Genomic DNA, 16,943 nt, shown 5'->3' with positions numbered 1-16,943 from the left:
TCTTCCTCTACGTAGAGTCCTGCTCTGACTACAGATGTGTCCAGGGACTGGGATGTGGCCAGAGTCTTCCTGCAAATGTGCTCCTAGACTGCACATTCCCTAAGCCCCCTCATTACCACGACCTCCACCACACACAGGTTGCTAAACTTTGCTGGCTGGAGCGAATCCGGGTTCATCAAGGTCCTCACAGTTTGGTCCTAATCAGACCTGCCTCGGCCAAAACCAAACAGGTCTCTTTTCTGTCCTCCAGATGTACCCCCAACTTTGCCCACACCACTTCCTACCCCAGAGTGTCACATTACGCCCACCCTCCAGCTCTCAGCCTGCCCATCCTGACGTGTCCTCCTTTCCTCTGGTCTTCTTTTGCACCTGATACTGCCATCATCATTGAGGATATTATCTTGTGATGCCTTGTAGTCTCATATTATTTTGAAGTCATTTCTTTTAAAAGTGAACTCTTTTTCTTGTCCACTTTGCCAACGATACTCTCACCACTTAAGGTACTTATGTTTCTTGCTTCTTCTGGAGCATCGGTATACATAATAGAGGGCACATAGTGTGTGCATTAGTGCCGCCTACAAATATGCTTATTGTCAATCATCACTATTACTTATGTGCTCCTACTGTGTGCAGACACTGTGCTAGGTGGTTTACGTGCATTATCTCATTTAATTATCCTGGTCACCCCATGAGGTATATATCATTATCTCCATTTTACAAATGAGGAAATGGAGCTCAAAGAGATGAAATAACTTGCCCAAGGTCTTACCACTAATAAGTGACGGAGCTGGCATTTAAACCTGGATCTGCCTGCCTTAAAATCTAATTCTTGTCACTATACTATTTTGCCTCTAAAAACAGCATTAATATGCCTTTAGATGACAGGCAGATTAAGTGTGGGAACATGTCCTTTTCCCAAAGTATATTGTGCATTGAATGTTGCCTACTTCCTCTGTAGAAAGTTTAAAGAAAGAAGTCTGAGTTTTAGCTGTGGTAATGCTTAGAGTGAGAGCATCGCGAGGTCAGGAAGTGGGGACCGTGCCCTTGATGATGTTGTAGAGGCTGCGGGCCCAGAAGGTAGGAGTGAAAAGTAAAAGGAAGTTCAGGAGTGCAATTAATTATAAATGTGCAATTTAGAGGAAACTAGTCAGCTGCAGGGCAAGCTCAAGGGGCTGCAAATTATGGGTGGAGAAAAGGCTTGAGAGCTGTATGTAGCGGGAGAGACAGAGAAGGTGGCCCCAGGGAATTTGATCACACCCCACTTAGATGCCCTGGAGAAAAGCTGGGGGATCTTTGTGTTGTTTAGTTTGTTTGTTTTTCAGAGAAAAGGAGCATTTGATAACAGATATTGGGGAGACTCCAAAAGAGGATGGAGCAGGGATCAGCATTCAAGGAGCCTGGAAGGGAATTATCAGAAAAGAGTCGGTGTCCTGAGCCGTCAGTGGGAGCTGGCTGAGTTGGCAGTGAAGCCCAGTGTGAGAACGTTAAGGGCGTGATCTCCCCAGATCAGGCCAGGGTAGCTGATAAAAATATGGGACTCCTTGTTAAAACGTTTTTACATGCATGGTTCTAAGTACTGTCCGTGCATCATCTCACTTGATGAAATGCTCAGGCCCTTCTCTGGGGAGCTGCTTACTTCCCAAGGCGTGGTGTGCTCCGTAAGAGCCGGCTTTCCAGAGGGCCAGTACGCAGTCACTCAGAGCAAGAGAGAAACCTCTGAGCTGGTTATTTTTTTTCTCTTGCACTTTGAGAGAGTATGAGTAAAAGATGGAAGATAATTTTAATGTGAAAAGAAAAGGAAGTGGTTCAGCAATTCCAGGAGAGGCAGATCCAGCAGAACAAATGATGCCTTTCCCAACTGCGTTAAGAAACGCAGAAATGTTTGCCTTGCACTTACTAGTCTACAAAGCACATCCAAATACTTGTTAGTTGATTCTCAGTGCAGTAGTGTTCCCCCCATAAAGACTGAGTTGCCCGTAATGTATACAACTAGATGGTAGCAGATCCTGCTTTTCTGATTCCAATCATCTCCCCCAAAACACACCCCTTTTCTATGGATCAGTGTGAAAATATGCTCCAGGAAGTCCCTCTCCCTTCCCCAGTGAAAAACCGCTCGGATTAGCTCTGGCCCAAGTGCCTTCTCAACAGCAGAGCACAAAATTTATGCCTTGACCTGTTGCTTCTTGGCCTTGGAGCATGAGAATCAAACCTTTTTCTTTCAGGAGAGGTGGGAGGTGGGGGAGAGAAAAAGAGCGTTGCTACTGGGAGCTCAACAGAACATGATTAGAGCTGCAGCGATGTGGAAGATGGGGAGAGAGGGACTCTCCAAAGACCTTTGTCCTGACGAAGCCAGGAAGGGCCAACGCGCTGTTCTCTCCAACACTATGATGTCAGCAAATAAATCAACTGGAATTTCTTTCCAACTTGCTGAGCAGGTACCTGGTCAGTGCAGAGACCCCGTATGCCCCACAGTGGTCTGATGAATTTCCGAAGCATAAAGATGACATTTATAACAGGTTTAGGTTGAGTTCTGTACAAGTTCCTGCCAACCGTAAGCCTGGAAACTGTGTCATAAAATGGGTTACCATTAAGTATATTGGGTTTTCTTAGGAAACAAATGGAGGTAACATTACTGGGCATCAGATAAATCCTGATTTACCCAGTAGTGTGTCATAAAAAAGTCAGAAACAAAATAACGGTAACCCTTTGAAACAGTAAAATTATGTTTCGTATCCTGCCAAACATGTATAATGAGGCTAGGTCTATTAAACAAATAGTCCTAGTATCCATATTAACTTGATAGTGAGAGATGTGAAGTGTCACATTCACAATAAAAGCAAATGCCACACACACAATGGGGAATGCTTGGCTGGGTATCAGTGCATGGAAAAAAATAACGGTTTGGTCAGCCACCAAGCTCCAGGAGGCCCTAATGAGTTAGCTGCTCCGTAGTCAGGTGTGGTATAATTGGAGATGCACGTGTGTCACGAAGCTGCATTTCCGTTTCCTGGCAGTGGGTCCTCTGAACGTGGCGATGGCTCGTGTGTGCATGAGAAGGCTCGAGCACCGTGTGTAGCAGTAAATGTCCCTGATCTCAGAAATGAATACAGACCAGGAGGAGTGTTCACACAATGAATTAATTAAAATGAATGAAGTAAATCTGTATAAACCTTTAAAATGCTGATTAAAAAAAGCACGCTGCAAAAGGATATATGGATGGTACAATACCACTTGGGTGAATTTTTTTTTTTTTTTAAAGATTTTATTTTATTTTTTTTTTCCTTTTTCTTCCCAAAGCCGCCCAGCACATAGTTGTGCATTCTTCGTTGTGGGTCCTTCTAGTTGTGGCACGTGGGACGCTGCCTCAGCGTGGCTCGATGAGCAGTGCCATGTCCGCGCCCAGGATTCGAACCAACGAAACACTGGGCCGCCTGCAGTGGAGCGCGCGAACTCAACCACTCGGCCACGGGGCCAGCCCCAACTTGGGTGAATTTTTTAAATTCACAAAACAAACATAATAGAAGCATAAAAACCTGAATGGGAGAAATTTATATCAACCTGAGGGGAGAGGGATGGGAATAGGATGGAGGCTTCAGTTGTATCGGAAATATTTTATTTCATTTCTTTTTTTTTTTTTTTTAAGATTTTATTTTTTTTCCTTTTTCTCCCCAAAGCCCCCCAGTACATAGTTGTATATTCTTCGTTGTGGGTCCTTCCAGTTGTGGCATGTGGGACGCTGCCTCAGCATGGTCTGATGAGCAGTGCCATGTCCCCGCCCAGGATTCGAACCAACGAAACACTGGGCCGCCTGCAGCGGAGTGCGAGAACTTAACCACTCAGCCACGGGGCCAGCCCCGTCATTTCTTTAAAAATGTTTTAAAAAACAGCAAAAGTGTTAACATGTGTGATAGGTGACTAGCGGGTTCGTGGGTAGGTGCTGTTTTATTTTCTACACTTTTACTATATGATGGAAGTGTTTCATAACTTTAAAAGAAAGTATTTTAAACACATAAGCATGTTTAACTAAATTTTAAATAATTTTAGCTTCTTCCAAATTTTTTTATTTATTTACTTGGCGAGGAAGATTGCCCCTGAGCTAACATCTGTTGCCAGTCTTCCTCTTTTTGCTTGAGGAAGATTGTGCCTGAGCTAACATCTGTGCCAGTCTTCTTCTATTTTGAATGTGGGACGCCTGCCACAGTGTGGGTTAATGAGTGGTGTGTGGGTCTGTGCCCAGCATCCAAACCCGCAAACTCTGGGCTGCCAAAGCAGAGTGTGCAAACTTAACCACTATGCCACCGGGCTGGCCCCCTAAATTTATTTTTTAAATGTATGTTATGAGTAATATATTCTATTAAATAAATTTCAGAAAATTAGAAAAAATAAATTACTCAGAATTTCATCACCCCAGTGTTGTTAATGTTTTGGTATATGTCCTTCCACTTTTTCCTCTGTGTGGGTGTGTGTGTTTAAACATACTTCTCAGCATCTTGGGCACACATATTGAATTCCGCCTTTTTCACTCATTGTAGCATCACCCTTTTTCCGTGTTATGACTTAGCCTCCATGATCATTTCTATTGATTTCTAAAGGTCTTCCCCAGCTGACTTAGCCAACACCACTTTTGCATACAAGCGGTTAAGAACATTCAACAGTCATACAGTCAGTATTCGTAAACATCCTTTTGAAAGCCGCAGGAACAGGATTTGGTCCTGTTCTGCTGTTGATTCCCACAAGGCTGTTTTGTGTGGGATGACAGTAAAAAGGTCTGTCACATCTGTGATATCACATTCCCACGAGGACTGCACTCGTTGGCGTTCATCCCGTGGGTGGGAGCTGCACGTATTTAAAAAGCCTGCTCTGTGTATCTTGTCTGCAAAGAAACAAGCGCTGGCACATCCAGCGTCTGCTCTGCGCTCCCAAGCCTGCAGCTGGGGACTGTTTGCTGATTCTGTTCAACTCTTTTTGAGGCCTGGGTAACAGCAGAAATAATTCTTCCCGGTATGCGTGTGCCCCTGCCCAGCTTGTGGATGCTCTCACCTCCATTGCCACCTGATCCCTGAGAAGTGAGGTGCAGAGTAAGCACCTGGCTGTTACTGGATTACACCCAGTCAGTGGGAAAGTCAGGACCACTGCCCAAGGCTCCTGACTCCTTCCAGAACTCTTTTCAGTTACGACCCTTAGACCCAGGCAAGAGGAGCATGTCTGCCACTATCCCACTCCTAGGCCACTCTCTGGGTCCCTGGAATTCCCCAACAAATGGCCCTGAGCACTTTCAGGGCCTGCGCGAACCTGTCTGTCTTCCTGGGGTCATGTCAGCAGTGCGTGCACACCTGAGCCCACGGGCAGCAGTTTGCAGAGGGCGGACAGAGCTTAGCGGGCTGCAGGCTGAACCCGGGGTTGGGGCTGTAGGCTGGGGGCAGGTGCAGAGGCTGAAGGCCAACATCCCCTGCAGTGTAGCTCAGAACTGCAAGGTCTCTCAGAATTCTGAATTCAAGGCTGGCCTTCTCTGTCATCATGAAGACATAGCTGTCCGAGTAGGAGGATAGAATATATTCTGTGTAACAGTTTGTTAGCTTGATCCGTAACTTTTAATGGTTTAGAGATTCTGCTTTTCTTTTCTGCTCTTGCCCTGGGACCCACAGACGCTAAGAAGGGGCTTGGCTCTCTTATCAGCTGTTTCCAGGTTCCCTTTTTTCTACCCAAGGCTACAGACATCCTGAGGGAGTGCAAAGGAAAGCAATTTAGAACCACAGAAAAAATAAAACAATGTAGTGTGTAAAGATCCCAATATATCAGACACCCCCATATCCACATATAAAAGCAAGAAATGCATTTCAGGACAAAATAGAGTAAACCACCTGCTGTGGGAATAAATCAGCCTGGCACGATCCAGCAAAATCAGAAACAGGAGCCAGCTAGTAAAGCCACAATCTGCTGCTCTTCCCCTTCTCTCCTTTCTCTGCCTCCCCTGACGCGGTTCCTCCACGTGTGAGCTAGCCCCCTCTCTTGGTTGCTTTGAGCCATGCAGGAAACCAGACCCCTGGGTTTTCCGTGACAACATGGGGAGCAGTCTCACTGGCCGAGCAGGCTCAGCGTGGAAAATCAGTGTCGCAAGAGTTTTCGTTTTAATTGTTGTTTAGCCACTGAACTAATTTTTTTTCAGTCCCTTATTCCCCAGCAATATTTCTGATTTAAGGATTTAACTGAACAGAGAAGCATGAAATCATTAAAACAGTTGCACTGTGCTGTTTTTCTCCCCTACAGAAAACAGAGATAAATGACTAAGCTCTGAATTCTTATGCACAGTGGGACAACACTTTACTAAGTCCATTGTATTAGGGCTGTTTCCCTTGACTTTCACCACTGTCCAGCAAGGGGACTATTCCCATTGTAAAGGTAAAGAATCTGCATCAGAGAGGTTAAGTAACCTGGCTGAGGTTATCCAGCTGGGAGGTGGCAGCAGGGACTCACCTGGGGCTGATTCCAAATCACTATAAGGATCCAAATAGAAGAGTAGCTTTTGTTGAAACTTTCATTCATCAAAGAGGAGAGTTACCTTATGTCAGAGCCCTCACAAAGCCTCTCGTATTACAGGGCCCTGTCTCATTTGTTTTAGTCTTGTTATTTTCTTTAAGTTTTTTTTGCTCAGGAAGATTGGCCCTGAGCTAACATCTGTGCCAATCTTCCTCTCTTTTTTAGTATGTAGGCCACCAGCACAGCATGGCCACTGACAGTGTAGGTCTGCGCCCGGGAACCAAACCTGGGCTGCCGGAGCAGAGCACACCAAGCTTAGCCACTAGGCCAGTGGGGCTAGCCCTCATTTATTTTATTTTAATAAAGTTTTGTTTGAGAACAACACATTAACCTGAAATAGCCATTGGTCAATGCTGGTTTTGGTTTTTTAAAGTTTGTGTGTATGTGTTGGGGGGGCATCTTTAATACAGATTTAGTAATTACTCTTGCGAATATTCTTTGTGATTGCAAATGAGGCTTTTTTTTTTTTTTTTTAAAGATTTTATTTTTTTCCTTTTTCTCCCCAAAGCCCCCCGGTAACATGGTTGTATATTTTCGTTGTGGGTCCCTCTTAGTTGTGGCATGTGGGACGCTGCCTCAGCGTGGTCTGATGAGCAGTGCCATGTCCGCGCCCAGGATTCGAACCAACGAAACACTGGGCCGCCTGCAGCGGAGCGCACGAACTTAACCACTCGGCCTCGGGGCCAGCCCCCGAGGCTTTTTTTTTTTTTTGAGGAAGATTAGCCCTGAGCTAACTGCTGCCAATCCTCCTCTTTTTGCTGAGGAAGACTGGCCCTGAGCTAACATCCATGCCCATCTTCCTCTACTTTATATGTGGGATGCCTGCCACAGCATGGCTTGCCACCCGGTGCCATGTCTGCACCCAGGATCGGAATCAGTGAACCCCAGGCCGCCGAAGCAGAACGTGCACACTTAACCGCTGCGCCACCAGGCCGAGCCCGCAAACGAGGCTTTTTAAAGGTTTCTTTTTAAGTAGTATCTTGTGGAGATTGTGAATAGGATAATTTTTCACTGATAAATCATACAGGAGCCTAAAAAGTGCTCCATCTCCAACAAGATAGGTGGAAATGAAGTTAATGTGCTTGGAAAAACTAAAGACAAAGACTTGAGGTTGAAGATGCACATGAAAACTTTGACTAGAATTATTTCATGAAATGTGACAGAATAAAACAAAACGGTATATCCAAATTAACATTTTATTCATTATAGTTTAAATATGTGTGTAACTAAATTAATATTCTAAGTAGACATTTGATCATATGTTATATTATACATTTGATTGTGTCATCTATGTATTCATCTTGGCCAAAAATCGTTTGGGGGGATCTTCTCATTGGGAAATGGGTTGGCTGAGGCTTGGGTGACACAATAAGTGGTTTTTCAAAGCACCAAGCTACACTCAGGATGAGACAGAAGCAGGTTTGTGTGCTGGATCCATGGTAATGATGAAAGTCACACCGTGGCTCCTGTGTGTCCAGACAGCTCCTTACCGTTTCCCAAACGTTGCTACACTTGGCCTCACAGCCTCTTGTGCGGTGGGGTCTGTGGTTATCCTGAATGTTCACCTGAGGACCCCATGTCTCCCCACGTCAGTGACTTGGCTGCAGGTAGAGATGTGACGAGACTGCTTTTCCTGCCCCCTCAGGCGGCACTAGTTGGAGGTACCACCATGATCATCGGCCACGTCCTGCCTGACAAGGAGACCTCTCTCGTGGATGCCTATGAAAAGTGCCGGGGTCTGGCCGACCCCAAGGTCTGCTGTGACTACGCCCTCCACGTGGGGATCACCTGGTGGGCGCCCAAGGTAACAGTGCTGGGTGGAACCCCCAAAGAACAGCAAGGGCTCTTTTAGGCAGAGGGGCCATTGGTTGGAGCCAGCTGGACTGTAGTGCTCTCCTGCAGGTGTGGAACACCCCTCCCTCCATCATCCGAACTCCCCTAATGCCAAAAGAAAAAACACTGATGATTCCATAAAGGGGAGAGTGCACTTGTTCTACTTAATTTGAAGAATCAGTTTTCCAGCAGACACAAAGGGTCTAAGACCAACGTCCTCGGGAGCGCTGGCTCCTTGCTCTGACCACAAGGCTCTCAGCATCTCCTGATGCTTTGCATTAGGTGCCACCAACACCTGCAGGATGCTCCTCAGTAGTGGGCTCAGCAAGGGTCAGGCTCCGAGGGTTGGATTTCATGCTGGGAGTGGCAGCACTGAGCTGAGGTCTCAGACGGAGGGTCCTGTCCTGGCTCAGTGCCGCCTGGTACCAATAGAGTGGGACACCTCTTCCCTACTGGGGCCCAGCTCCTGCTCTGAGAGCCCTGAGGCTGCTCCTGGTGTGTGGCTGAGGCTGGCTCCCATGGAGCCCCTTCTCCGTTCAGCCTCTGTGTCCCTGGCCCCTGGCTCTTCTGTCTTCCAGGTGCCCCAGGCCCCAGGGCCAGAGTCCCGTCCCCTCTCCCTGGATTCCCACTTCCTTGCTCCTCCCTAAAACAGTTGTACAGGCTTATTTAGATTTTGCTTCATTTCTGGAGTTTTACTGTTATTCCCCCAGGGAAGCAGCCTGGATATTTGTTCTTTCATCAATTGTTTATTAGTCACTGTGTGCCAATACTCGAGTGGGTACCCTAGAATCAAAATTAAGCAAGTATTAAGAAAGTTCTCCAGCTGTGGGCCTTCAGCTATGAGTCTAAAGGGCCTGACTCCCTTCTGAGGTGGTAATTAAAGCCTCGCTCTACTTCTCCCCTCAGGTCTTAGCCTTGAGTGTGGGGCTCCCCCAGTCTCTTCCATGGTTTCCAACCTGCTGCTTATGAAAGGCCTTAGAGCGCCCCAGCCCTCACCCTGTGAAGACCTCCCCGCTCTTGGTACTGGGCTAAAGCTGCAGACCACGCTGAGTGTCAACCATCCCATATCTCGGTGGAGGTTCTGTCCATTTCGGACGCCCTCCTGGGTGCGTGACCCCTACCCCGAGCCTCTTGCTGTTCCCTCCCCTACTGTTGGCCTGGAATAGAGAGTCCACGCAGCTTCTCAGCAACACTAAGCCCAGGCCAGCCACCCTTTTGTCCCTAGAGGTGGTGGGGACTTCCATGCATCTAGAATTTAAAATTCTTTTCGTAAGAATAAAATAATTTTTTCTAATTACAGATTTTTCAAATAGAAAAGCATCACTTAATTGAGTCACTCTAACACAATCACTACTGTTATTTTAGCTTGTTTCTTTCTAGTCATTTTTCATACATGGTTTTTACATGGCGACTCGTTCACTTAAGTGTGAGCATTTTCTGTGTGGCTGCATGGTCTTCCTGACCATCAAGGCGATGGCCGCCTAGTGTTCTGTCAAGTAGATGAACTTCAATTTGTTTTCGTATTGTTGGACGAAGGTTACTTCCGTTTTTCCTAATATAAATAATGTTGGGATGAACCCTCTTATTCGCATAGCTTTGTTCATGTTTGACTTTGTTCCTAAAATAGATTTTCCCCAGGGTCTCTGGATTTTTAGCATTGTTGTGCTTTCTTTGTAACACTGTTCCCATTATGGAGGAGGGGGAACCGGCCGTAGGAGTGAAGGTCATTAGTGCACTTACTGAGAAGGCTGATTTGGAGTCAGAAACCCAGGACGAGCCTATGCGATAGGAGAAACATGCCTGGGAGTAACCATACAATTCCTATGTTTGTGTCCTGCTTGACAACTTTCAAAGTACTTCTGCATCCTTGGCTCGCTTGACCTCACAGCAGCCTGTGCAGTGGAGGAAAGGGAGATACTGTGAGGTCGCAGGAGGTCATATAGTGACTCCACTGACTGACCCACGTCTCCTCCACGCTGGGCCAGCATCTGCGGTCGGCCTCTTGAACATCTGTACGCACGTGGCATTGCCTTTGCATCTTGCTCTCCAGGTGAAAGCAGAAATGGAGACACTGGTGAGGGAAAAGGGTGTCAACTCGTTCCAGATGTTCATGACCTACAAGGACTTATATATGCTGCGGGACAGTGAGCTGTACCAAGTGTTTCACGCCTGCAAGGACATTGGAGCCATTGCCCGAGTCCATGCTGAAAATGGGGAGCTCGTGGCCGAGGTAAGGTGGTAGAGAATGTTGGGGGTGGGGGGCCTGGGTGCCAATAGAGATGGTTCTCGGAGAGATTCTTGACCACCCATCACCCATCCCACAAGGTTAAGACAAAACAAGTTGTAAAAGAAAGTGTGAGATGTTAACACCTCGGACAACAAATCTTTGTGAGAAAATCCACACTTTTTTACTGTCTGTAGGAAACAAATCTCTCTTTATAGTCCAACAAGTTTTCTAAGTCTTAGATGATGATCTCTTAGTTCTAATGACAAAATATTTAAATTCCATTATAGCAAAAGAATTTGAAGCACCTCTAAGAGATATTTGTAATGAGATCCGACATACAGAATAAATAAGAGTCAGTTTTCCACTTTCCTGTACTTCCCAGAGGAGCTGAGATGTTAGAGATCTGCTCACTGGTATATACTTTTAGGTCTTGACTAGGAGACGGGGTCAGGGTTAGCCTAGGTGTGGCTGGAAGCTAGAGATTGGACTACGTTTCCAGTGGGAAAATTCTGACTTTCAGATCAATAAAGAGCTCTTGTCTTTGGTGTCCCAGGCCTGATGGCTAGTTATGGAACTATATTTTTAAGAGGAAAAGATACGTCCAATCAATATGAAGTGAGCCTCAGGAGAGCCTTACTGCGAGGGAGCCCTGTACTTATTCTGCCCTCTTCAGGAGATGAATAGCGCAGAAGTGAGAGAAGTAGCCAGCCTATGGGAGGGGCTGTGTCTAGCATATTTCACTGTTCGTTGGCTTCATTATTTTCTTGTACGTCTATGATTCTCTTCAATTTTCTTCCTTTTGCTATTATTCAGGGTGCTAAGGAGGCGCTAGATTTGGGTATCACAGGCCCAGAAGGAATCGAGATCAGCCGTCCAGAGGAGGTGAGGAAGACATCCTGTGTCCTTTGTCAGCTCCTTTCCTGTAGATTCACAGAATCTTTAGGATAGAAAAGATATCAGTAACTATAGGTTGTATATTATCGCTTTCTCCATGGGTGAAATTCCCATCTGGAAGCTTCCCAGGGAACAGCTTCCTCCATGCTGAGGCTGACTTGGCCTTGAGCTTCCTTGAGAAAGACAATTCAGGGGAAACCAAACACACCTCATTTGATTCTGATTTCAAGGATCTGAGGGAGACGATGTGAGCATGCCTGGGGTTGCGTTGCCCAAAACTGAATCAGGAGAAAAAAGACAGACTGAAAGTGCCTTCAGATGTTAGAAGACGTTCCAGACTGTAAGCCACCGACTCAGCGTTTTGGGGATATCATCCCTTTGAGCATCTGAGGAAAGCTTTGGACCCTTCCCACCAGAAGCCAGAGGCACATATGTGTCCATACTCCCTCCCCCTTATTACCTATTACTCACTGAGATGGTAATTCAGAGCCTTGCTCTCCTCGTGCCCTCTGGCTTTATCCTTGCACAGTTTCGTTGGGCGTCGATACCAATCCCATAATCCCCCTGCTGAAGAATTCTCAGGAGGGACCACATTAGCCAAATGGTGCCTTCTTGCCCTGTGACCCTATTCAGACATCCGTTTGTGAGGAGAAAGCTGTCTTTCATTTTTCAGAGCCTTAAAGGCAGAGGTGGTTGGATGTCCATGAGTGACGGATGGGGAGGCCTTGAGGGATGAGGAGCCAGAGGGAGACAGGATGTAACGGGTCAGCCGTCAGACAGGAACCAAGTCGGCCCTTCGTGGGTCAGCTGAGGTCCCCCCTTACTCCTGCCCCGGGTCGTCTCTGTCTGTCAGAGCCCTTGAGTATAGCTCCAGTTTGGGCACCTGAGAACTGGTAGAGAAAGATGCACCAGACTCAGCAAAGTAAATGCACTGAGTGAGGCTGTGGGAGCAGGAGTGGGCGGGGAGGGGCACAGGACTGGACTTTGTTAAGTTGCCTGAGGGGAAGAGCAAGACTTTGACCACAGAGGGGTAGTAATAGCAAGAATTATCACTGTCATCATCTGCTGGTTAAAGACGAGGGTCCTGGGTCTACGCCCAGGGAGACTTTGCTCCCCAGAGGACATTTGGCAATGTCTGGAGATATATTTGGTCGTCCCCACTGAGGGGATGGTGCTGTGGGCATCTAGTGGGTAGAGGTGAGGGATGCTGTTAAACATCCTACAATGCCCAGACAGCCCCCACCACAAAGAATTATCTGACCCAGAAGGGCAGTAGGGCTCAGGTTCAGAAACCCTGATCTAGGCTAATTTCCGCTATGATAGCAGTTGATATCGCTCCTTTGCTACAGTGCTGAGGTGGCTGTGGAGAGAATACACCAGAAAACAGGGAGAGATGTGATTCCAAGTTTGCCTTTGCTTTTTGTTCCGTTGCCTTTTTTTTTTTAAGATTGGCAGCTGAGCTAACATCTGTTGCCAATCTTCATTTTTTTCTTCTTCTTCTTCTCCTCCCTAAAGCCCCCCAGTACATAGTTGTAGGTGCTTCTGGTTCTGCTGTGTGGGACATCGCCTCAGCATGGCTTGATGAGTGGTGCCATGTCCACACCCAGGATCCGAACCGGCAAAACCCCAGGCTGCCAAAGTGGAGGGTGCGAATTTAACCACTCAGCCACAGGGCCGGCCCCTGTTTCATTGCCTTTTAATTAAGCCCTGAGTAGCATCCAGCAAGGATATGTCTGGTATACTAAGTCCTAGGATTCTCTCAGTGTGAGCGGAGGTGATTGGAGCTTGGTGCCCCTGCCCAGGGCTTCCCTCCAAGCTGGCCCCCGTAGTTGCAATTGGCCCCTTCAACTCTGTGTCGGATATTCTAGCACTTTCCACAAGGTGGGCTCTGGGTAGATGTGGACTTGCTTGGGGAGATGGTGAAGCTTGTTTTCTTCCTGTCCTTTCTTTCTACCAGCTGGAGGCCGAAGCCACTCACCGTGTGATCACCATTGCAAACAGAGTAAGTAGACCCTGGCTCACCCGAAGCCCATTCTCAGCTCTGGATCAGAACCCAACCTGTCCAGTGGAGTCCCATTCTGCTCTTGGTGCTGGCGGCACGCCTGGCTCACAGGACCCCAAAACTGTGTGCTGAATGAACGTTGTTATTCCCACAGACCTGGCAGGAGTCCTCCTTGCCCTCAGCTCTCCATTCCCCCGCTGAGCTTGCTGAGCCTGCCTTCACTGCTCCAGTGGAAATGGCTCCCAAGGGAGGCAGGACAGGATGGGGGACCGCAGAGCCTCACTGCCCTGGAATCTGTTTCTTGTAGAGGAACAGGCAGACAGTTTACTTGGAGAACCGTGATTTAAACCTCTCTTCTGAGCCCTTCATAATTTTTTGTTGGTGTGGTTCAGCATGAAGCCCTCTCAGGGTAAGGGGGCACTGGTGGGAACAAGCAAGAGATGTGGGGCCTTCAACAATTACAAGCTTTCAAGCATATGCAAGTCACTCACCCACTCTGAGACATATGATAATCACTCTCAGGGCGCTTGTGAAGATCAGAGTAGTCATGGGAGGAAAAGCGCTTTATAAACAGGACAGCCCTGTGCCGAGGTGACTTCTCCTTCTAAAGTGGCATTGAAGGGTTCCATTTGCTCAGATAGTCTGAGCTACCTCCTCCAGGACACTGGTCTTCAAAGTGTGGTCCCTGGACCAGCAGCATCAGCATTGCTTGTTAGAAATAGGAACTTTACATGCAAATTCTCGGGCCCCTGCAGACCCACTGAATGAGAAACTGGGGGGTGACGCCCAGCAATCTGTGTTTTAACAAGGCCATCAGTGATTCTAACAGACACTGACTTGAGGACCTCTCCTCTCGAAAGAGTGGGGCTGCCCCGGAGGATGTCAGGCTGAGGGTGTGGTGCTGGGAAAATAGAGAGGTTGAAGGGCCTGCTTGTCTCAGAATTAGTGAACTTGTGCCAGGCGTGTCAAACGTCTGGCCAGCTCCTAAACTCTCTGTCCTCTTAATTTGATAATCAAAGAAGGCATCAGAGGGACATTTGGGAAAACACATTCCCAATTAGCAGTTTATAAGTCTGCAGGCTTGACAAGGACATTGTTTTACTGTCGTAACAACTGTAGTTTTATCACTTACTTCCTGATGGAAACTTCACCCAGAATAAGGAAAGATGGGAAAAACAAATGGGCAGCTCCTCGTTTTTAGCTCCAACACTTGCTCAGGGAAGTTAAGCCGTGGACTATGGCCACGTGGCTCGGTAGAGGAAAAGCTAATCAGTGTTACAATCCAGGTGTCCATTTGCAAGACCGGTCCTGTCCTTCAGAGTCTGGCCTGGACGCTGACGCCTGAACCCCTTGTATTCTGTTTTCTCCAGGGTACATTCTGTCCACTGGTAAAGCAGCCCCCAGATGACAGGCATCATAATTTTAGATATGAAATATGATATATGACTATCTCTAAGTCATCACATTCATGAACAGGAAATTAAAATAGTCTCTTGTTTTAAGTTATAAATAGTCTAGCATCAGCTGGTAGACAATGTGAGATTCGGCACTCAGCATCCTGGCTTGATGTTCCCATGTTGGGCTCAGGTGCTGGGCACTGCTGGCTTCATGTGGTTCCCCAGCCTGCAGCTTGTGCTCCTGCAGCCAGCCCCGCGTTCCCAGCAGAAGATCACTGTCCCCCTGGGGGCGGGGCTGAGCACTGCAGGGGGAGGTGCTGGGTCCAGGACTGATCTGGCCAGATTATCTTGCTGCTTGTTAAGTTTATGGCTTTGATGCTCTCTCCTTTCCACTGTTTCCATGTTTAGACTCACTGTCCGATCTACCTAGTCAATGTGTCCAGCATCTCGGCTGGTGATGTCATCGCAACTGCTAAGATGCAAGGTGAGTCCTTGGGCTGGGATGGACGGTGCACAGATGTGGTAGAATTGCAGCCTGCTGGGGCCCACCAGCTCCATGCACTCCCTGTCCCCGCTCCCCCACTGCGAGGCCAGGCCCTGAGCCTGCCCTTCCCTTTTCTCTCCTGCTGTCTTCCTCAGAATCACCCTGCACTAACCTGGATTCAGTCCATTAAAAGCAGAGTGTTTTCCTCTGCACATTTGTATGCCTAACAGCTTTACAGAAGTGTCTGTCACCTCTCCCGGGTCTGGTAAAATTTTCCAAGTTTTAAATCAACTCATTAATTGATATCTTTTTGGCCTCTTGGGTTTTTCTAGTGGTTGCCCTGGTAACCAACATGAAATCCTGGACCAGTTCCAATGGCCATTTGAGGGGATACCTGGGAAGTCCCTGGAGAAATTATAGTATCTGGGTCCAACTTCCTTACAGCCGCCTGGAACCCCATGTACAAGCCCGAGGGCAGCTGTGTGTCTCCTGTTGCTGAGCACCTGGCAACACCTGGAGGCTTTCTACTTGCTTATAGTCCCAGCTCGGGGTGCTGGTGAGCTCCTGGTAACAGGAGAAACAAAGTCATGGTCACCAACCTGGGGATATAAATCAGGAGCAAGGGCTTCCTGGCTTCCAGATCCTGCCTCCTGCCCCTCCCGTGGTGGAAGCCCCTCAGGTGTGTCACCTGCACTGTTGTCTCCCAAATGGATCCACCTCCATCTCCTGGCCCACCAGCCCCTGCTACAGAGCCCACCCCCAGTGATTCTTGTGAAGGTGCTCACAGCGCCCACCTGCTCCAAAAACTGTGCAGACTGCCCCCCGTGTGGCGCTCGCAGCCCTCCGTGCTCCCGTCAGCACCCTCAGCACCCGTGCTCCAGCCAGGCCGCACTCCTCTAAGCGCCATCAGTGCTGCCCCGCCTCGGCGCCCCTGCCCTTCTGTTCTCCCTGCCTGGGGTCAGCATGGGGATCGGGGGCACTCGGCCTTGAACCCAGCCGTGCTCCTGAACGCCCGAGTGAGCCTGGGCAGGTGCCTTCCTCTCTCTGCCTTCATGTCCTGCAGCTGTCAAATGAGAGGGTCAGAACAATGATCTCTCAGGTTCACTGGCTTCCTAGTTATGCTTTGACCCTTCTTCTTCCAGGGAAGGTCGTGCTGGCCGAGACCACGACTGCGCATGCCACGCTGACAGGCTTGCACTACTACCACCAGGACTGGTCCCATGCAGCCGCCTACGTCACAGTGCCGCCCCTGAGACTGGACACCAACACTTCAACCTACCTCATGAGCCTGCTGGCCAAGTAAGGCATTTCAGCGGGACCGCAGTGGCCCCATAGCACGTCATTAACTCATGATGCGTGCCATTCCAGGGATTTGTAGATCTTTAAGGTGATGGTGTAGAGGCCCCAAATCTGACCTAGGTTTGATTTCATTGTGCCCTTAGGATGATTTTGCTTTTGTTACCTTCTCCAGAGCCCATCAGATAATTGCTATCCCATGGAGTTCCTATGACCGCTGGATTTGCTTCCGAGGTATAAGAGTAAAGAGCGTGTATAAAACTGTGAACAGTG

General features: G+C 48.0%; 1 protein-coding gene across 1 annotated transcript in view; it reads left to right on the top strand.

Annotated features, from left to right (window-relative positions):
• Positions 1–16,943, top strand: part of DPYSL5 (dihydropyrimidinase like 5) — a 48,389-nt gene that overhangs the window by 16,517 nt on the left and 14,929 nt on the right. The window contains exons 2-7 of the mRNA XM_046662596.1: positions 8,183–8,341; positions 10,421–10,600; positions 11,411–11,479; positions 13,449–13,493; positions 15,299–15,374; positions 16,517–16,673. Of these exons, the coding sequence (XP_046518552.1) occupies positions 8,183–8,341; positions 10,421–10,600; positions 11,411–11,479; positions 13,449–13,493; positions 15,299–15,374; positions 16,517–16,673 (686 nt within the window). The remainder of the gene's footprint in view (positions 1–8,182; positions 8,342–10,420; positions 10,601–11,410; positions 11,480–13,448; positions 13,494–15,298; positions 15,375–16,516; positions 16,674–16,943) is intronic.

The sequence above is a fragment of the Equus quagga genome, chromosome 5, assembly GCF_021613505.1.
Source record: "Equus quagga isolate Etosha38 chromosome 5, UCLA_HA_Equagga_1.0, whole genome shotgun sequence".
Classification (NCBI taxonomy): domain Eukaryota; kingdom Metazoa; phylum Chordata; class Mammalia; order Perissodactyla; family Equidae; genus Equus; species Equus quagga.
The sequence above is the reverse complement of the archived record's forward strand: the minus strand, read 5'-3'. Positions and strand labels throughout refer to the sequence as shown.